The 21,536-nt window shown below is 46.6% G+C and overlaps 1 protein-coding gene across 7 annotated transcripts in view; it reads left to right on the top strand.

The window, feature by feature from the left end:
- The window catches only part of CLASP1 (cytoplasmic linker associated protein 1), a 272,935-nt gene that overhangs the window by 149,087 nt on the left and 102,312 nt on the right, over positions 1-21,536 (top strand). For all 7 annotated transcript variants that reach the window (XM_032638591.1, XM_032638585.1, XM_032638587.1 and 4 more), the window contains 11 exons: positions 2,187-2,339; positions 5,670-5,743; positions 7,304-7,396; positions 8,586-8,731; positions 9,605-9,740; positions 10,780-10,850; positions 15,118-15,177; positions 16,880-16,957; positions 18,464-18,631; positions 19,219-19,268; positions 19,862-20,032. In XM_032638591.1, the coding sequence (XP_032494482.1) occupies positions 2,187-2,339; positions 5,670-5,743; positions 7,304-7,396; positions 8,586-8,731; positions 9,605-9,740; positions 10,780-10,850; positions 15,118-15,177; positions 16,880-16,957; positions 18,464-18,631; positions 19,219-19,268; positions 19,862-20,032 (1,200 nt within the window). The remainder of the gene's footprint in view (positions 1-2,186; positions 2,340-5,669; positions 5,744-7,303; positions 7,397-8,585; positions 8,732-9,604; positions 9,741-10,779; positions 10,851-15,117; positions 15,178-16,879; positions 16,958-18,463; positions 18,632-19,218; positions 19,269-19,861; positions 20,033-21,536) is intronic.

Genomic DNA, 21,536 nt, shown 5'->3' with positions numbered 1-21,536 from the left:
TTTGCCCTCCCTTAGGGCATCTCACTTACACGGCGTGGCCCAGAACTTAAGGCATGCCTAGAGCTCTCTTTCAGTGTGGCTCTCTCTTTTCCAGCACTCGGCCCTGCCTCTCCCAGCTGCCTGGCCCCCCTGGAGTCTGGTCTTCATTTTCTCCACTTAGCAAGGCTGTCAGGCTCCCTGGCCTGGGTGGCCTGGGAATTGTCTCCAGGGAGGAACTTGGGGTGATTGTAGAGCTCACCTTGTTTGTTTCCCTTCTCTGAGGCATCTCAGCTCTGTACTGCCTGTTGTCCTGTCTGAAAGTAGTTGTTTTACATATTCTGTCTGGTTTCTCTTAAGAGGTTAGGTCCTTGCTAATGCATCATTGCTGCAAGTGGAAATTCCAGGAATTCCAGTGAAATCGGCCCATTGAAAATAATTCTCAATAACGACGCATTTCTACATGGCATGCCTGCCTGTGTTAGAAAGACAAAGCTAAACACAATTTACATGCGTTTTTGAGTGAAGCATAGTCGTGGTCGTGTCCCCCACTCACTATTAACCTTCCCCACAGCCCGGGGCTGTCACTGTTCTCAGTGGAGTAATGACACAGCCCCGCAGCGTGGCCGCGTCACGACAGCTGTCCACATGCTCTCGGGGCTCCTGTCAGTGCCCAGTGGGTGACCTCGTCCTGTACTTCAGACCAGGTTTTACTCTTGCAGCGGCCTTGTCAGTGTGCTCTGCAGTGTAAGAATCACTTCTGAATCCACGTGGGAAGTCTGTGCTAATAGACCACTGAACGCCTGAATCAGCAAGACCTTGCTGTGTGGATTACAGCACAGCTTGCCCAGGCGATGGAGAATGTAAAGGCGTGTGGGGGGAAGCTGTTTGCACAGGGATCTGCATTTGTGAGGATGTGGTTCCTCCCTCCCTGACTGTTGAATAAAAGAAGCCCTGTGATTTGAAGGGGATTGTTGGTGAGGTGTAAGGAACGTTAGGGTCCTGAGTAGATGCAAGACTTGGCTGTTGATAGTTCAGCTGAGAAGCGACTAGAGCAAGAAAAACAGGTTATTTGTATCTGTTTTTTGGTCAGCAATTATTTACTTCAGACTTTCTGGTAAAAATCTAATGCCCGTTTTCAGAAATCATGAATATTGCCGGCTGTGGACGTCAGTTTTCTTTTTTTGTTTTTAATGACTCCTAAGTTCTTTGTTTAGCCTCCTGAATGACCCACACGTGCTCTGTATAGTGTATCGTGAGAGCTTTAATATTTGTGCCATCAAAATGCTGTTCATAGGTATGTTCATTTTTATAAGCCCAAAGATGGTTTTCTTTTTTTTAAATTTTAAATACAACTTGAGGAATATTGGTTGGATTTCCTGCTGTTTAGAACATTTAGAAGTTAATGAACTTAGGAAAAAATGCTCAACTTCACTATGAGAGGAATGCAACAGTAAAGAAGAGGCTTGCTTTTTTTTTTTTATATTCAGCATTGGCAAGGGTGTGGCAAGATAGGCCCTTCTTTGAATTTCCAGGAAAAGTATGTATTTATATGAGGTTTCTGAAAATAAGGTTGGCTGTACCCATCAAAAACTTTATTATACTCTTTGACCAAGTAATCCTTCTTCCAGGAATTTTTTTTTTCTTAAAATTATTAGAAGTTCAAACAAAGATGCAAGTAGAAAGGTATCTGTTGCAATATTATTTCTAATGGTAAGTTATTAGAATCACCCTAAATGTCTAACAATGAAAGTATTTTTCATTTGTGCCATTTTCCAGTTGCAAAGTACCATGGAACCGTGAAAATGGTGTTTATGAAGAATGTTTCATCATGTGGTAAAATGGACATATTTTAAATACACAGTATCCAAAAATGAAATATAGTTTCATGTTAACTATTAAAAAAATGCATGAGAGAGTGGTCAGAATTATGTCAAATTGTTAAAGTAACTGCTCCTAGGTGGTAGTTTTATGAGTTTTATGGTTTTCCAGAATTGGGGTGGAGAGCATTCCAGATGTGTGAAAGCAAACAGGATGTTTGTAGCTGCATTCTGGACTCAGCTAAGGCTTTTTTCTAGACCTGGATGGGCACCTCAGATTCCAAAAGAGTCGGCAAACCATTCATCTCTAAGACTAGTTGCTGTTTTCAGTTCAGGTGAAAAAGTACTTAAAAATGAAAACAAAAAACGATGTCTGTGCTTATTCTTCAGATAAAAATTTTGATGATGAGGATTCTGTGGATGGTAATAGGCCTTCTTCTGCCAGCTCTACGTCATCCAAAGCTCCAGCAAGCTCCCGCAGAAACGTTGGAATGGGGACTGCCCGCAGGCTCGGCTCATCCACTCTTGGATCCAAGTCTTCAGGTAGGACCGAGCCCAGTGTGGTACCGCGGGGTCCGCTCTGCCGACGTTTAAAACCAGACGTGCGTGATACTTGCCTTGTGCGTCCTTAAGAGGTGAAGTAATCCTGTTGGCAGTACACTTCCACTGGCTCTTCTTGAATTAAATTAGTTCTCTGCTGTGGATGCTGATAAGCTGGTAGGCTGTAAGTCTGAGCTGCTGTGTTGCCACATTTGCTGAGGCGGAGCCTCTGGGCGTGTGAACCCAATACAGAGCAGAGCGCGTGGTACCCTGATGGCCTCGGGCTCCAGCCATGCCTGACGCTACCAGGGGGACTTTCAGCCAGTTGCTGTGTATCAAGACGAGACTGTCCGGGCTTCCCTGGTGGCGCAGTGGTTAAGAATCCGCCTGCCAGTGCAGGGGACACGGGTTCGAGCCCTGGTCCGGGAAGATCCCACATGCCACGGAGCAGCTAAGCCCGTGCGCCACAACTGCTGAGCCTGCGCTCTAGAGTCCACGAACCATAACCGCTGAAGCCCACGAGCCACAACTACTGAGCCTGCACGCCTAGAGCCCGTGCTCCGCAACAAGAGAAGCCACCGCCATGAGAGGCCCGTGCACCATAACAAAGAGTAGCCCCTGCTCACCGCAACTAGAGAAAGCCAGCGCGCAGCAGCAAAGACCCAACACAGCCAAAAATAAATAAATAAAATTGAAAACAAACAATAAAAAGACTGAGACTGTCCAGAAGTCAGATTGTACCTTATGTCTTTAAAATGTATTTTGTTCCTGTAGGGATGCCGAATTAGTGAATGGTAAGGATTAGCTCCCTGAGGCTTTGAACATTGATTTATAAGGATTTCTTCCCTAATCCCCCTGCTATCCCATCCCCCAGTTTAGGCAGTTTTGAGTCCTTGTTATAGACAGGTTTCATTTGGCTGTCACATTTTAAATTTACATGCAAATTACCTACTTTAAAAAAAAATGCTATTGAAGTATAGTTGATTTACTATAGTTGTGTAAATTTTTTACCTCCAAAAAAATCACATAGCTGCTGCTCTTAGAACCGCGCTTACTGTCAGCAGTGGGCTCTTGGCTCAGCCAGCTGAGCCGAGGTAAAGCCCAAGTGAGGACCCGCGTTAGGACGCCACCTCCTCCTGCTGGCCTTTCTTGCTCTCTGCAGCAGCCCCGGGCGGCGTGTCCTGACTCAGCGGCTCAGCGCCCTCGTAGCCTCTGCACAGCGTCTCTCTGCACAGCGGGAGCTGTGCTGGCGGCAGAGGGAAGAGCTGGGCTCGTTTCTTACGTTTGTGTTGCTCTTCCTAGTTCTTTCTAATCCTTTACTTTTTGGTTCCTTAAAAATTTTTTTTTTTGTTGTTAAAGAGCTTAAATTCATAAAACATGAAATCAACCATTTTAAAGGTAACAATTCAGTGGCATTTATTATCTTCACAGTGTTGAGCGACCACCACCTCTGCCTGGTTACAACACAGTTTCATCCCTCAAAAGAAGACCCTATCCCCTTTAAACAGTTCCTCCCTGTTCCTTCCTTCCCCAGCCCATGTTTTGTCTTTAGGCATTTAGCTATCTAGAAATTTCATAGAAATGGAGGCATCCAATATGCAGTCTCCTGTGTCTGGCTCCTTTCCCTTGGCATAATGTTTTTGAGGTTCATCTCTGTTGGAGCATGTATCAGTACTTTTTTTTTTAAAAAAAATTAATTTTTGTCTGCGTTGGGTCTTCGTCGCTGCGCACGCGCTTTCTCTAGTTGCGGCGAGCGGGGGTTACTCTTCATTGCGGTGCACGGGCTTCTGATTGCAGTGGCTTCTCTTGATGCGCAGCACGGGCTCTAGGTGTGCGGGCTCAGTAGTTGTGGCTCGTGGGCTCTAGAGCGCAGGGTCAGTAGTTGTGGTGCACGGGCTTCGTTGCTCCACGGCATGTGGGATCTTCCCGGACCAGGGCTCGGGCCTGTGTCTCCTGCATTGGCAGGCGGATTCTTAACCGCTGCGCCACCAGGGAAGTCCTGAACAATCTTCCTAATGTGTTTTCTTGATCCGTTTTTGAGTAGCATCCATTCCATGGACGAGGCTTAGAAATTTTCTGTGTCGTCAGACCACTTCTTTTCCTTCCCTTCCCTCACCGTTCCCCTTGCACAAACCCGACCTGCGTAGATTGTGCAGAGGTACCAACCCTGTCTTCCCCTCAGACCTGATCCTGTCCTTTTCCGTTTCGTCTAACGCCATAGTCGTGAGTTTCCCTGTTGGCTCCCCGTCAGATGCCTCGGGCCCAGGGACTGTGCTTGGCCCACGAGTCCTCTTCGGTATGTGGTGCCAGGCCTCACACAGAGGAGCGCTCAGCTCAGCACCCATCTGCTCGGTGGGACGCAGTCCTAACCTAAAGCAGACACAGAGCACCACTCACAGTGTGTTACTGTTGTCTGTGTGTAGTTTGCTTGTGAATGCAGAGTAATAGTCATCAAGAGTGATGACACGTATTTACCACTGTAACGAGTTGTCTTTAAAGCCCTTTCTGTCTAGGTGGTCCATGAGCACCTCAAACTCCAGATAACTTGTCTGGTAAGAAGCTCTAGAAAAGCACTTGGACTAATCAATATAAATCATTAATGAGGGTTACAGGGATGACTGTAGATAACCATTTGGAAACCTTTATTATGAAGAAAAAACATCTGATAAAATGTCACATGATTTTCATATGCGAAGTGACGCTCATGTTAGCAAACAGAAAAAGCTTTCTCCCAAATGATAGCAATTATAACAACTTTTAAGTAACAGAGTATCTTACAGCAACTTCGTGGGGTCAACTTGCAACTGACATGTACATGAAAAATTGACAGTTATCATGAGTTAAAGGAAATGAAAGTGTTTTTTTCCTTTTTTCTTTCGAAATAATGTCTGGAGACCAATATGAAGTTGAGATGAAACTGTTAAATTCTTTAGAACTTATTTGAAAGTTTCACAAAATTACTAGATTCCTAACAATGACATAATTTCCTTTATTCCCTGAAGAATTAAAATTTCTATTATATGTTTATTTGGAATCTTTGAAAAGACTTATACATTAATACAGTGTAAACCATCTAAATCCTTTAACGGCTAGACTGGCCCTCCTTAAGCAAGTAGTGTCTTTAAATGGTTTTAAGCTAACATATGTTACACTGTAAAATTACTATACTTTATCTTAATATTGAAAGTCTATAATGCTTGTCAATGCCACAAAAACTCTAAACTTAAGACTTAAAAAATAGTTACAAATTTTCCAAAATATAATTTTGATTTTGCATATTCAGACTCCTCCGATACACATTGTTTACGTTTTAAAAATTGATCTTTTTTATAGCTGCAAAAGAGGGAGCTGGTGCTGTTGATGAAGAGGACTTTATTAAAGCATTTGATGATGTGCCTGTAGTCCAGGTGAGTGAGGATGTTTCGTTTGGTTAAAAACAAGGATGGGCTTATGCTTCAAGTTTCACTTTTCAAGTGTGCGACACGCGGAGTTTCTTACCAGGTAGGGTAATTCTGACTGTCAAGCCCACAGGAGATCTGAGGTTGCAGACCAGGAAAAGAAGAGCAAAAGTCACGGACCAGGATGACCTTTCAGTAAGAACTAAGAGAAGTAGCTTGCTCCTGCAGTGAGTGTGTGGGTCAGGTCACCTAAAAGAGGGGGAAATGAGGGATTAGGTTAGAAGAGAGAACAAAGAAGCATGCTTATGTAGGGATTTTCCTCAGAAAGAAAAGTCTGTAAAGTTGAAGGATTTGGGTGTCTGAAAACTACAAAAAATGGTTTCATAAAATCTTAGTTTATTCCATCTCGATGCTCCCCTTAAGTACCACCTAACAGATGTGGCAGAGTTGATGGACAGAAGCTGGGGTACAGCCACACTTCTCAGACTGCTTTGTGCCTCAGCACTCTCATTGATCAGGGCTTGTGCTCCATCAGGTGTCTGTGCTCTGGATTCCTACAGCGCTTAATGCCTGTGTGAATCCCTTGTCACCTGCTGCTTCGTTGCCGTGTGTGTGCATAAAGCGGGTAACAGGTGTTTTAGGCTCAGGACCATCCTTACGTCCTTGACCTTCCCGGCATGCCTCACTCTTGGTTGTTTCTGGTTTCTTCCCCGCCCCCCCGCACTGTCTTATGAGTAATATGTGAGGATAAATGAGAGAGCAGACCTGGAAGTATTTAAAGTTGCAAGGACAGACATACTTGCTGTATTGCGCTTCGCTTTGTTGTGCTTCACGGATACTGCAGTTTTACAGACTGAAGGTCTGTGGCCACCCTGCGTCGAGCACGTCTGTTGGTGCCCTTTTTCCAGCGGCAGTTGCTCACCTCGTGTCTCTGTGTCACATTTTGGTAACTCTCACAATATTTCAAACCCTCCATCAGCAAAAAGATTACGGTTCACTGAAGACTCAGAGGATGGTTAGCATCTTTTAGCAAGAAAGTATTTTTAAATTAAGGTATGCACACCTTTTTTTTTAAGACATCATGCTATTGCACAGTTAATAGACTACAGCCTAGGAGACCAAAAGAATTCGTGTGACTTGCTTCATTGCGGTGTTCACTTTATGGCAGGGGTCTGGAAGCGACCCGGCAGTGTCTCCGAGGTCTGCCTGTATCATGTGGTGTTACGAAAAACGCTAAGAGTAATCAGTGACTTGTGCATCACTGCCGGTTCCCCAGTGGGCTTTTTCCTCTTTTGTGCATGAAATTATCTGTTAACTTATAGTAAAGCCATATTTGAGGCAAGGTTATCCATACGTGGGCATCGGATCTAGTCAGTATGCATTCAGAGCAGGAAAGAAGCTCAATCTAAGACAAGCTTGACTAGATGTTATCTTGAAGGCCCTTCTGAAAAATGAAATAATTTCTTTTACTGGGCTTACTAAGTGCGCTTGACTTCAGGTAATTAAGGAATAATCTTTGTTTATTCTGTAAATTTTCTCCTGTTGATTGTAAATTAATTTTGCTTACAGATTTACTCCAGCCGAGACCTTGAGGAGTCCATAAACAAGATTAGGGAAATATTATCTGATGACAAGCATGATTGGGAGCAAAGAGTAACCGCTGTAAGCCACTGACTGTGTGATTACATTTGCATTCGATATTTACACGGTCTGAATACTTTGTTATGAAACTGGGGTGCACCTCTGATGAATTTTAAGTAGTAAATATTTTAAATATAAGCTTCCATATTTACACGTCGCCTTTTTAGTAGATTACTTCACTGCTGTTCTTCAAACATGCCAGCTTCTATCTTTTTTTGTATCCTGTACTTTTAGCAGAGACCTACCTGTGGTACGACCGCCGCTCCTACGACCTCAGTAAAGATGTAGCTCTGTGACCATTGGCGAGGAAAGCGGCTTTTTAGTGACGTTTTCAGTGTGTGTCTCTCTATCCCTTGCTTTCTTCACAGCACTTCTGCTCCCTCTGTTTTTAAAAGTGGATTAATGGGGCTTCCCTGGTGGCGCAGTGGTTGAGAGTCCGCCTGCCGACGCAGGGGACACGGGTTCGTGCCCCAGTCCGGGAAGATCCCGCATGCTGCGGAGTGGCTGGGCCCGTGAGCCATGGCTGCTGAGCCTGCGCGTCCGGAGCCTGTGCTCCGCAACGGGAGAGGCCACAGCAGTGAGAGGCCCGCGTACCGCAAAGAAAAAAAAAAAAAAGTGGATTAATGAAAAGAAGTGGGCCGAACATTAAAGTGCAGGGGCATTACGTGAAGGCGTGTCTTTTCTGAGGAGAGCGATCATGCGTTGGTTGTCTGACAGGAAGAGGGCTGGGAACACTGCTGTGTGTGTGTTTTGGATGCACGCTGGCCCTTTAGTAAAGACACAGCGGCGTGTACTGTGCAAACGCTGTAGCGGCGCTTCTTCCTATGATTCACTGAGTGAATGGCGGTTGGAGTGGGGTGCGGGGGAAGGTGAGCTCAGGGAAGGAGCTTTTACAGGCTACAGTGAGGGTTTAGTTACTCTATCCTTAGCATCACAGCATGTGTGAGTCACTAAACTGTCTCCCATTAAAAAGTACGCTTTACAGAAGAATTGTAATCCATTTATCACAGACACTAATTTTCAAAATTACTAGTTCTTATTTATGATACCTAGATATATCAGCAGCTATTTAGTTGGCTGAATTCTTTTTGGAAAACTCTGTATCATTTAACTTTGATATTGATCTCTAATATTTGATGGCTTCTGTTGTTTTGTATATTCTGTTCTAAGGATTGTTTTGTCTGTCTCTTCGTTCTCTCCATCCCCTTAGCTAAAAAAGATTAGATCTTTACTTTTGGCTGGTGCTGCTGAGTATGATCACTTCTTCCAACATTTGCGTCTTCTGGACGGAGCCTTTAAACTATCGGCTAAGGATCTGCGCTCTCAGGTAGTGCGGGAGGCTTGTATCACCTTGGGGTAAGGATTGCAATGCTCCCGGTTCTCACATCATAAAATAGCCTCATGACGGTGCTTCAGAGATGGTTCATTGAATACGCCCACTGGGTCTCTTTCACGGAACTTTCAACTGGTCTCCAAGACCCATTCCAGTTACGCTTCTGTTGACACGTTTACAATAGTTCCTGACCAGTTATGTTAAGTCTGACAGATTTTAAATTTTATTCAGTGACTTAGCTCTGAAGCCTCTGTTTTAAACTTGAAGCAGTTATTAATAATATGAAAAAATGAAATTTTGTAAACTTTTTTCCTCAGCCTTTTCACTGATTTTGCTGGCAGGTGATAGCATGGTTATTAGAATGTTTGTTTCTAGAAGAGTACTGTAGCTATAAGGTTAAAGGCATGTACTGCAGGGAAATTTTTTTTATCCTCACGTTAAACCTGTATCAGTATCTAAAACTTCTGTCTTAGAAAATATGTTAGAATATCAGAGCAGCAGCAATAGTAAGGTGGCTTTGCCGCTGTTTAAAATTTTGACCTCAGACACTGAAGTGTGAATGTTGTATGTTAAAAATAAAGAAAAAAAAGGGGGTGAAAGAGCTTTTTCATATTTGTGTTTTATTAGTATATGACTAACTTGTTTTTTGCTATTTTAAGAATAATTAGTTGGAAGTGATTTATTTATTTGAAAAAAAGAGCAAACTCTTGGGCTAGTGGCTATTTGCGAAGTCCTCTATATGCACATTGGAAGTATTTGTAGAGTATTTTTAACTTAGACCTTTGTCCTTTATCCTTAGATAACTTTACATGAAGGCTCTAAAATGTTAAGAGGGTTATGTGCTACACTGTTGGAAAGAACTATGACTTCAGTTCAGTGTTCATTTCTGGTTATAGGCATCTGTCATCAGTGCTGGGGAACAAGTTTGACCATGGAGCTGAAGCCATTATGCCAACGATCTTTAATTTAATTCCGAACAGTGCCAAAATTATGGCCACCTCTGGTGTTGTAGCTGTTAGGTTAATCATTCGGGTGAGTATGTTTTGGGGCCGTACATAGACTAAGCAAGTGGTAAATATTGCTGGTTGATAAGCAGTTATCAGAGACATTTTCCATTTGAGTGATTATGTACGTGGAATAATACCGTACTTACAACATTGGCCTTTTTACCCCACGTAACTATCGCACACGAGCCTTTTACGTTCCCTGGTGTGAACTGTGGGTGTGATGTATAGTTACTGAGGTGTTGCTCATCCACCGTCATTGGTTTTAAACATTTGAACATGGGTGTCTGCTTCTGAGTTTATACTCTGTTCTTTATGTGTCCAGGTATCACTTCTGTTCTTCTCTCCCCAGCTGTTCCATTTTAGGTATTTGTGCTTGTGGTTTTGTTATTCGCCTGACATTTTATTTAAATAATTGTACATAAGCCCAGAAACAAAATGTTATCTTCAGTTAAGTTTTCAAAACACTCATTTACTTAAATCCAAGTAATTAGCCAAGTAATTTACGTGCAGATTTTCAGTAAAACCTAATAGTTCACAAAGGCTTAATAAGTTCTGCGCATCACCTTCTCCCCACTGTCAAGTCCCTTTTCCCCAGAGGCAACCCTTGAAACTGGGTCTTGATGTTGACTGAAATCTATCCAGAATATTCGTGATTACTGTGGGTTGCTTACTTCATATTATTTGTAGTTCTTACTGTTTGCACTGCCTACTTGAGGTATTAAACCAAAAGCCGTTATCAGACATTTCTGTTGAAATAGTATGAAACTATATTGGCCTGCTGACTGCTTTTTACTTATTCAGATCTCTACTGCTCAGGTAATTTAGACTGCATACCAGTGATTTGTTTTGATTTTAGACTGACTGACTTGTCATCACGTTGCCTGCTTTGGCTCTGTAAATTCTGTCATGCCCTTTGGCAATATCCAATGAAAGTCTTTCTCCTTTTTAAACTCAGTGAAATTCTAATCTGAATATGCAGGTGCTTTAGGTAGGTTAGTAAGGAAGTGGTTGTCTTAGCTCTGCATTTTCAAGTGTTCGCCTCTGTTTTTTGTTCTCTTCCGCAGCACACACACATCCCTAGGCTAATACCCATCATAACAAGCAACTGTACCTCCAAGTCTGTCGCCGTTAGAAGGTAAGTTTTTAAAGAATTTTTCTCATTAGTTTTGAATTGTTTAAAAACCGAAACAAATTTCAAATTTACCTCCATGCAAAAAACTTTATGTTTGAGATGGTTAATATGATTTACGGTTGCTGTGATAGATGCCTTTGGACCGAAGGCTCATGATCTCAGCTGTCTGGAAAGCTAATTTGGAAGGCCTGTTACTTCTGTCTGTGTCTGTAGTGTGAGAGCGAGTGTGTGTGTGTGTCATGTGGGAGGGGCGGGGGGGGAGGGGGAGTGTACCCCCTGCGCATTTTCTTCCTGCGATGGTGCCTCTGCCTCTGTCATTGGTCTGCCCCATTCCCTGAGTGAAGGCCATGGCTGCCCGCCTGGAAGAAACATTGTGAAGATCAGCGGCCGTTCTTTATATTAACATAGATAGCAGGAGGTGTGTGTTGTTTGCAGCTTCTGATGTGATTCCTGGCACTCTGAATCCTGACCATGCTTGTGCTGCTGTCACAGTGACTGCACGTCGCTACTCAAATTTATCACCACAGGCTAGAACTGTTAAATGCTAGGGACCGAAGTGTTACCCCCTGAGCTTCTTATGTTGAGGGGAGGTAGACCCTGAAGGTACAGCCTGGGTGACCCGCGGGGGCTTTGTCTTGGGTCTTGCTGAGCTGCCCCAGCCCACGCATGGGATCAGGGCTCTGTGCTTCCAGCTCGGATCTGTGGGTCTGGACTGGTGACTCAGAGGCTTTCGAGTCCTAAAATCTGTGGACCCTCTTCCCAGGAAAGTGTAGATACACAGAATTTTTGTGTAGGTTTTCAGAGGATTCATGGACTTAAGCCTTCAGTAGACTAGGTCAGGAGCTTTGTGGGGTAAATGAACGGCCGGCCTGGACAGCAGGGAGCCTCTCGGCCCCGTTCCTGTGGTTCTGTGTCTTGATCCAGCCCAGGAGAGGGCCCTTCACTCCAAGGCGTCTAGCCCAGCCGCCCCTTGGCCGCCCACTGTTCCTCTCCTTTCCTAGGCTGTCACGTTGGACCCACCAGGGTTTCACAGGCGGGGGGATCCTTCCAAGCATGAGGCGGCCCCCATCGCCGTCGTGTTCCCAGCCACATGGAAGGCAAGGGAGACAAGAGGGGAATGAGCCAGCTACGTAAAGCCAAGGAGAAAGACGCATTATCCTTCCACCGAAAAGGCTGACTGTTCCAGCAGCGTGGCTCCGTGGAGTGTCGCTGACCCACAGTCTAGCCGCCCTCGGCAGAGCAGCTCCGGGCACCCCCCAACCCCCCAAGGCCAGCGCCTGGCCGTGGAGGTGTGGGCTGGTGGTGGACTTCCCACATGCTGGGGAGGGAGCTGTTCTGCGGGTTCTCAGTCACTTTGGTAGAAGGGGCTTGACACTGGTGGGAGCTCAGTGAACGGCAGCCATCCTGAGAATTTTCTGCTGCAGTTACATTGTCACCCTTGATTTGGGTTTCCATGAGCAGTTTGGAAAGCGTGTTTGCTTTGGGCAAGGCAGTTCCTCTGGTGAAGTGACACGTCTCTGTGGGGAACGTTACAGGATATTTAGCGTATCAGTCGACTTGGGCTGCTGTAACAGAAGTACCCTGCGCAGGGCGGCTTAAACGACAGGCGGGTATTTCTCACCGCTCTGGAGCCGGGAATTCTGAGATCAGGGTCCGGCAGGGTTGGGTTCTAATGGAAGCAGCTTGCAGGTGCAGCTTTCTTGCTGTGTCTTCGCGGCGGTGGGGGCCGGGGAGCGCCCTCCTTGGAGGGCCACTAATCCCGTCAGGCGAGCATCACTCTCAGGACCCCCCGTGAACCCCACTGCTTCCCCAGGGCCCCGTCTCCAAATACCGTCATACTGGGGGTTAGGGCGTCAACATAAGAAGCTCAGGCGGTAACACTTCGGTCCCTAGCGTTTAACAGTTCTAGCCTGTGGTGCTGAATTTGAGTAGCGACATGCAGTCACTGTAACAGCAGACATGCCACCCCCTTCACCGGTTTCCGAGCCGCACACCCAGACTGGCGTTCCTGTGTTTAGTCAGAGCCATGTGTCTTAATGCTGAAAGGAGTGCTAGGGACCATCTGGGCCCAGTCCCTCTGCCTTCCAGGAAGGAAAAGAGAGCCAGAGGGGGCAGTGTCACCAAGGCAGTGCGCTTTCTGTCCTGTATTCAACCTGTCGCTAGCTTCACTTCATAGAACTTGTAAGAAATGGATTGCCCACTCTCCCTGCCTTTAAGAAGTTTATAATTTATTTGGGGAGATTAAAAACAATAATGCAAAGCAATGTAAGAGTGAGTTGCAACGTATGTATCGTGGATTTAGGAATTCAGAGGGCAGTGATTAAAACTAGCTGATATATTCCCTGGAAGCCTCCTAGACAAGTTAAAAAAGACTGAGCTGCCCTATTAATGAGGAGTACGACTCGGTGAAGAAAAGACAGAAGTTCTAACCAGATGTACTTAAGTAATGCAGTGTTTAAATAATGCCAGCATCGATGTACTTCTGTGTATGATTTTAGCCTTCTAAAAAGTTGAAGACAAAACCTAATTTACATGGGATATTTTCGATGAAATAGATTGTTCTGAAACACATTGAAGACAAGAATTAGCACTAAAGGTGGCTGGATTCACTAAGAAATAAGTAAACGTAGACATATGCATACACACATAAAGAGACAAGGAAAGTCCACACCAGGAAATGACATGGACAAAGGGCAGAGGTAGAGTGACCGTGGCCTGGGCTGGGGCGTGGGGGTGGGGCACAGCGGTGGTGAGAAAGGGTGTGGGCAGAGGTCAGTGTCTCTCCTTGGAGAGGATTTGTTTCGCCGACCGCTCCCCCGGCCCCCACTATTAGCAGCAGCCCTGGGACTGAGCTGTGCAACTCCCCTGAGCCCTCTGAAGCCCCTGTGCTCCCGGCACATCACGTGGTAACGGTTCCTTGACTGTCCTGCTCGCTGGATTGTGTCTCGGTTACCATTGTATGTCTGGCATCTAGCATAGGGGAAGGGTTTATTCAAGATTTACTGAGTGATTAATTGTGTGGATTATGAGGTTTTGAATTGGGAAGATCATGGGAAAGAAAGTCTGATCGTTAGAGAAAGATTGCCTTCTGATTTATTTCCTTGAGTGGGTTCCTTAAGTCTAATAATATTTATTCCTACAAAGATAGTTATCCTGGAATTTAGAAAAAGGAAATGATGACGAGGTAGGACCCGAAGTGGTGATATAATCCAAAGGAGATGAGACCAGCATTGTTTTTGTGCACAGATAAGACCAAGAAAGATCACAGAAGTGAAAAGAAAGGATGTTGAAAGGTTGCAGAGAGGAAAATGCCAAGTAGCTAGAGAAAAATCTGTTTTAAATACTTGGCGGGAAAATTGGGTAAACACTTTGTTTTCCAGGGTATGTTTTACTTTTTTTGTACAAGGCATTCTTTGGAATTAATGCAAAGACTAATTCCCTGATTCTGTAATGTACTCAGATCTTTTGTGCACCTGTAGCTCCTGTATTAATGTATCATTTGAGGTAGAATAAAAACCAACAACAGTGATACACCCTTTCAGTAAGGTTGCCATGAAGCCCAAGTTTCTGATTTGAAGGGAACTCTCCTGTATCCTGTCCCTATAACTTTGTGATTTTTCTTCTGGACCACCATAGGTGCTTAATTATTTCAATCTGCTTTGGTTTTCAGTCAATTCTGATTCCATCTTTATGTTCCATTTTTTGAATCATAAAAAAAATAGAAGATGGGACTTCCCTGGTGGTCCAGTGGTTAAGACTCTGCACTTCCAGTGCAGGGCGTATAGGTTTGATCCCTGGTCCAGGAGCTAAGATCCCACATGCCTCGTGGCCAAAAAACCAATAAAAACCCCATAAAACAGAAGCAGCACTGTAACAAATTCAATAAAGGCTTTAAAAATGGTCCACATCCAAAAAAAAAAAATCCTAATAAAAAAATAGAAGAGGGCTTCCCTGGTGGCGCAGTGGTTGAGAGTCCGCCTGCCGATGCAGGGGACGCGGGTTCGCGCCCCGGTCCGGGAAGATCCCACATGCCGCGGAGCGGCTGGGCCCGTGAGCCACGGCTGCTGAGCCTGCGCGTCCGGAGCCTGGGCTCCGCAACTGGAGAGGAGGCCACAACAGCGAGAGGCCCGCGTACCGCGGAAAAAAAAGAAAAAAATAGAAGAAATTTATCAATTATAAAAAGTAGTGTTGGGTCACTTAAGAAAAAAGCTTTTATTTTCATTAACATACAAATGACTAAGTTACATATTTTTCTCTTCACAATTTTCAGGCGCTGTTTTGAATTTTTAGATTTACTTTTACAAGAATGGCAGACACATTCACTGGAACGGTGAGCATCTGATTTGCTGGTTTTCCCTCTGAACTGAATCTTGAGATTTAATATCTCAGCGAGTGGTCCAACCCACTTTTTACAAGAAGTGAAGGAATCCAAGTGTTTACTTGCGTGATTACTGGTGTTATTTCTCCTGATGCTCATGTGAGGCACCTACCATTGGCAGAGGCTCTTAGTGAGCTCCATTGACTGTCACGTTAGCCTTGAAGTGTGACCCGGGGTGCCCCGGGACACTGCATGGCCAGGACTCACTCTGCAGTGGCTCTGATCTGCTGCCTGGCATCCTGTCAGTCCCAACGAGTTAAAAAAAGGTTTAAAGCTGCTCTTAGTAGGCGAGGGGTAACTTTGAAAATCCTTAAAGGAATTTCACTCATTTGAAAGTTTTCTTTTTGATCCCTCTGTATCAGAAAGTCAGCAGTTTTCTCTTTATTCAGGCTGGTGTGTGGTAAGTTTCACATCCTCATGATGCAGAATTCTTACAGAAGCTTGTCTTTATTTTGAGGTTCCTTCTTTGCCATTTTTAGTTCCTGTCAATTTTAGGTGCCTGTTATTCTTTCTGAGTTATATTTGGAGCTGATAGATGATGATACTGTGCCACCCGGTTTTTCATGGTGTGTTGTGTAGTTTGTGAAGAACTTTACAACGTACTAAACAGGTTACGAGTAGTGGGAGTTTAACACATGAGTACGCCTGGAGTCCAGTTCAGTCCTGCAGTGCTCAGAGACGAAAAAGCCAGGCCTCCCAGAGGTGGAAGTTCATCTGAAAATACTTGGGATCGAGAAGATGATCACACATTTAAAAAATACTTTCTTGTTCTTTAATCTCTTGGGTATTATATCCTCTTTATTTGGTGATAGTTTTGGAATTTAGAGTGGGAAGGTGGAATGAGGGATTGAACACCGGGGCCAGGTGAGCAGGGCAGGAAAACGTGATTGACTCAGATGTGGCCTCATGTGTTTATTCACTTCCGCTCAGCCTTGCCGCTTGGCAGGTTCTCACCAAATGCCTGCTGGATGAGTGAAGGACTGAGGACTGAGGTGGGGTGCTGGTAAGACTGGTGCCTCGCCTTTGTCCTGTGAAACTCTTCACTCCAGTCATCGCCCTTTTCTTAAAACCGTTCAGTATTCAACGAGACAGTTTAACGATTTCTTCTCAGCTAGGGTAGAACGTAACTAAGAGAACCACCTGTGTATAAAACAGAGACATAATTTCATAAAATTGTTCATGTTATGTATGTAGTGGAACTTGAAAAAACATTCTTTAATTACAGAAACCTGATGCAGAGTCTCTGCAGTATTAGGATTATTACTAGCCCATTATAATTTCCATGGAAACTTGTTCTGACCATGGAGAAGGAAGGGTTTTGTTGTTTGAGTTCATAAAAGATTGAACTAAGTAAGCATGGCCCGAAATACATCAGCCGTTACTTTAAAAAAAAAAAAAAAAAGCCCCAGGAGAGTAGGGTTATCAGGTGCTGAGGTGGGGAAGGGGTGGGAATAGGTACTGGGACAGAATCATGAATGAGTTAGCAGATCTGTGGAGTGTGCTGATTTTCTAGGCTGCGTGTTTGTTGACTCTCTGGGCACAAAGGGCCTATACCTTCCACGTTGCCGTTTGAGAGTTATTTCTCAACACCTGTTTGTATCCGCATAAGACCATATATTGATGATTGTTCCCGCTTTGTCTTCTAAATATCCAGACACATATCAGTATTAGCGGAAACAATAAAGAAAGGAATACATGATGCTGATTCGGAAGCACGGATAGAAGCCAGAAAGTAAGTGTCGGCTGAACACCACTTTCCTGATTCACTACTTTTATATTTCAGGTGCCCTGTCCAGATCACCTTATGAAAGCTTATTAAGTCACATGGACATGTTTTGTTAATCATGACCTTTAAATACGACCCAAAAGGCCACTTCAAAACATCTCTCTAGTTTTCTGTTTCGAGGGTTGTTGAGTTGAGTGTCCAGGCCTGAAAGACTGGTACTATTTGAACATAAAGTGGACTGAGGTAGACACAGAAAGCCCATTTTTAAATTTATGAGAAATTGCTGCGTGAGCCGGCAGAGCACTTGTCTGCGTGCCCCGTGTTTTCTCTCACTCACTAAGCTCTGTGGGTCCCAGTGGCTTGCTGACCTGCCGTGAAGAATCCCGCTCACGGAGATCCTTTCCCTGGGATCACAGCTCTGCAGGCATCGGCGGGGTGGCATGCCGGGGCAGTGAGCCCCCCAGGAGGGAGGGGGGCTGATCGCAGACCACAGCTCGCTGTCCCCGCTCGCGTTTGGGGCCGTCTGGCCATCAGGACTGGTTATGCTGCGGTCGTGAGGCTGGGTCTCCACGTGCAGTGCCATCCTGCGGGTGAAGCTGCCATCATGACCGTTAAGTAGCTGAAGCTTGACGCCAAGATGTCCTCCCTCTCGGGCAGCTCAGAGAGAAAAAAAGCTTCCCGTTTTGCCCTGTGGCTGTTCTCCTGCGCTTTCGTAGTCGACCGGCTCTTCTAATTGACACGGGTTAAAGCCAGTCCTTACGTCCTGGAACACTGCAGACTTGCTCGGCTGCACAAGCACACCCTGACCTCGCACTTCCTGCTCCGACTGCTCTCTCAGTTAAGCCGTAGTTCCCTGGTTTCAGAGTGTGTGGAGGACTCCCGCTTGGCCCTCAAGTGCTCACTGCAATCTCGTGCTGGGAAGTTCCTACCAAAAGAAGGGACATGACAAGCGGTGGCTAAAAAGTAAAAACTAGGAGGAGCGGATTTGTGAACGGTCTGCGTACGCTGTTCTTCACCCTCATCTTGTATTTGGTGCCTCCACCCCAGTTTTTTCTTGTCCTTTGATCGTAACACAGTACAGGTTTCAAGTAGCTGTGAGCCTCGTCCTGGTTTTCTTTTGTTCTCGTTACCTAAAGCCGTTTTAAGTACTTGGAACCAGGGAGTGTCACATTGCATTTATAAAAGCGTCCATGACCGAGTCCCCCTCGCGTTCTGGGTGTCGTTCTCGTTGGTTCGGCTCCATCTTCCCTGAGCCTCCCAGTCTTGCGAGTCAGGCTCTTTAATTTCCATTTTATCCATTTCATTAATGCGACTGAGAGTCAGACAGCTGGGCCGGAGTCACCAAGGACGGGAGCTGGGAGTGAGGATCCACCAGACCTCCGCGGTTCCCACGCTTCCTCAGGCCGCAGCTGCCGCCGGTCGTAGGAGCTGGCGGTGGGGTGGGGGTGGGGGGTCCCTCCCTGACAGCGTCCCGGGTGCATACCCGTTGACAGGAGGCTGCGTGTTTTCCAGGTGTTACTGGGGTTTCCACAGTCACTTCAGCAGAGAAGCGGAGCACCTGTACCACACTCTGGAGCCCTCCTACCAGAGGGCTCTGCAAAGCCACCTGAAGAGTTCAGACAGCGTGGTGTCGCTGCCCCAGTCGGACCGCTCATCCTCCAGCTCGCAGGAGAGTCTCAAGTAAGGGCCCGGCTGTGAAGAATGGGCTGCACGAGCCGCAGACTCTCCCTGTGCTTTTGTCTGTCTGCGTGCCGTTCCCGTTCCCCCTTAATTCAGGTGGAGGTGGTGCTGGGGAAGATGCTGTGGGGATGGTGAGGAACGAGTGGCCTGGTCCCTGGTCCCTGGTCCCTGAGGCAGGTAGTTTGGACTTAAATTTACATGGCAGTCCTGGAACACAGTTTTGGAGTAACACAAGCGAGTTGTTCAGGGTGTCTTCTAAGACAATAGAGGCGTTAACTTGGAGACAGCTGTGGAAAGGGAGGGCTTTCAAACCCTGGGACTGAACGTGCTGCCATCTTCTCTCGGTACCTCTGATCCCTGTTGCTGTTTAAGACTTCCCTCCGTGTGTTTGAAAGATAGTCCAAAATATAATGCTAAAGCTTTTCCGAAATCGGGGGTTTATAAGGTTGTGGTCCAAGGTACCTGTAGAATTCTGGGAAGCCTGAAGCAGTTCTTTATTATCATATTCTCCCGCTGTAGATTGTACTTGTATCAATGCAGATACAGTGCACCTTTGATAATAGACAGACGTGTCCCTTTATTTCCAGTCGGCCGCTCTCCGCCAAGAGAAGCCCTACTGGCAGTGCCACCTCCAGAGGTAAGGCGGGCGCCGCGGGGGAGGCCCTGAGCCTGGGGCGGGCTGAGCAGCGGCTGGAAGGGTCTGCGGAGGGCCCGCCGTGCCCCGTGCTCCCACCGGGCCGGCAGACCTGTCCTCGCCCACAGAGCTGCCACGGGGGGCGCCCCTGTGCTCTGTGCACTTGCCGGGGGAGCGGGGGCCGCTCGGGATGTTCCGAGCAGCAGGCAGCTGACGGCTGTGGGAGGACAGGAGGGGACGTTCCCGAGAGGGGGAATGTCCAGCTCGGGGTGCGCCTTCCTGCCACCCTGGCCAGACACGATCGAGTTTTCATTACGTCGCTGCTCACGCGAACTGGAAACGTGGTCCGTTTCTGTGGGGTTTATGGTCTCTGATGACGGGGGCTCGCGGAGCTGCGGCCACTTGTCACTTCCTGCAGCATCGGCTGAGCTGTGTCGGGCGAGCAGGAGATGCTGTCGGCCGGCGCTGTGTGCTCCAGCCTTTGTCAGAGCTTGACTCCTGTTCTCAGGAGAAGCAGGGCACGTGTCAGCGATACACGTCTAACATTCTTACGTGGCCCTTACCGTCGTTGCTAAGGTTCCCTCCTCCCCCCGCAGCTTCCACAGTCAGCAGCAAATCCGTGTCCACCACGGGGTCCCTGCAGCGCTCTCGAAGCGACATAGACGTGAACGCAGCCGCCAGCGCCAAATCCAAGGTCCCCTCGGCTCCCGGTGCAGCGCCCTTCAGCTCCGCAGCAGCCTTGCCTCCGGGCTCGTACGCCTCCTTAGGTAACCAGCCCCGCGACCCTGCCCCCGAGTCTGCCGTTCGAGATGACCCTTAACCTCTGCTCCAATCCGTCCGTGTAGCAAATTACCAGGAACCGGAGTTGAGGCGGTTGCAGGGCTGACCTTTCAGAGTACGTGCGTCTGGGCGCTGACCTGCGTGCTGACCTCCGTGCTGGCCACTGGTTTGCAGCCACCCTTTGGTGGGTGTCCCTGCTTCTGGGGCGTCACCCTGGTCGGGGACGCATGCCTCAGCGCCCCGTGCCCCTTCCCGGCTGCCCAGCCTCCTCCTGTGTGGCCAGGGCTGGGTTTCCTCCCCTCCTGACCTGTGTGGAGAGCCTGAAGGGGGTGGGTGGGGCGCTCCGGAGGAGCAGGAGGGACTCAGCAACCAGCATCGCCTGTTGTACAGAAGGGTGTCTTCCTTCCCTGTGTCACCTTGGGAGGAGCGGGTACCTACTCCAGTGAAAACCCGGAAGAGTAAAAAGATTATTTTCAAAAGAATATCTGACAGAATGCTAGGTCAGTTTTTCAGCAGACGCTGCACATCTACTGGGGGTAAGGCTGATAGTTTGAGTTTGTTTTTGTGAAAAGCAGAGTTGTTCAAAGCCAAAGTGTGGAGACCTCGCTGGATCCATTTTATTTTGGATCTTAAGGAAACGAATACAATTCAAACTTCATGAAACGTCGAGACTTATTACTTGTGCGGTTTACAGACTAATTCCAAAGTCAGTCCTACAGCTAATATTCTGAAAGCATGGAAGCAGAGCGAGAGAACACCGAGAGGAGGTTACCAGGCCCGACCTTGAGTCGCTCAGTGACCCTGACCAGGCTGTGTTTCCTCTACCCATAAATGAGTTGTAATAATAGCCACCTAATTCAGACACGGGGTGGGGACAGATGACATTATATAAAAGTCCTTTGTCAACCCTTATCCTATACGGCGAAGGAAACTGCGGTTGTGATAGGAGCGTTATTAGGTTAAAAGGTAAGGTGTATGTTGTGGGACATCGTGAAGTCGGTCTTGTTTTCTCTACAGAAATGCCTCATTGAGATTGAGCAGATACCCAGTAAGGGCTCTCCTTTTCTCTGGTTTATTTAACTCTTACAAGATCACGTAGGCGTGTTTAGGATCCCATGCTGGTGTGTGCTTACCAAGAGAGAAGTCAGGTGGGAAGGCTTTCTGTTCATTTTAGTTCCGTCTGATCCACCTTGAGAATCTGTAGTTAGTGTTTGTTCCATTGCTTGAAAACCTGAGTAAAGTTACAGCAGTCCTTGTTTTTCGGTGCATGATTGAGCTCTTTTAATATGGACTCTGTGGACTCCGCTTGGCGCTAGTCAAGGCACTTGGGTCTTCTGGTCTGGTGACACAGAAATGACCTTTTAGAAGCGCTGATGGTAAATTTTCAGCCCAATGTTACCTCTTCGAATGACAAGACTGGAGTATTCCCCATTCTCCCAGCATTTCCTGAGAGCTCGACCTCTGCTTTCCTGATGTCCAAGTCAGCAAGAA

The sequence above is a fragment of the Phocoena sinus genome, chromosome 7 (assembly GCF_008692025.1).
Source record: "Phocoena sinus isolate mPhoSin1 chromosome 7, mPhoSin1.pri, whole genome shotgun sequence".
NCBI classification, from domain to species: domain Eukaryota; kingdom Metazoa; phylum Chordata; class Mammalia; order Artiodactyla; family Phocoenidae; genus Phocoena; species Phocoena sinus.
The sequence above is the reverse complement of the archived record's forward strand: the minus strand, read 5'-3'. Positions and strand labels throughout refer to the sequence as shown.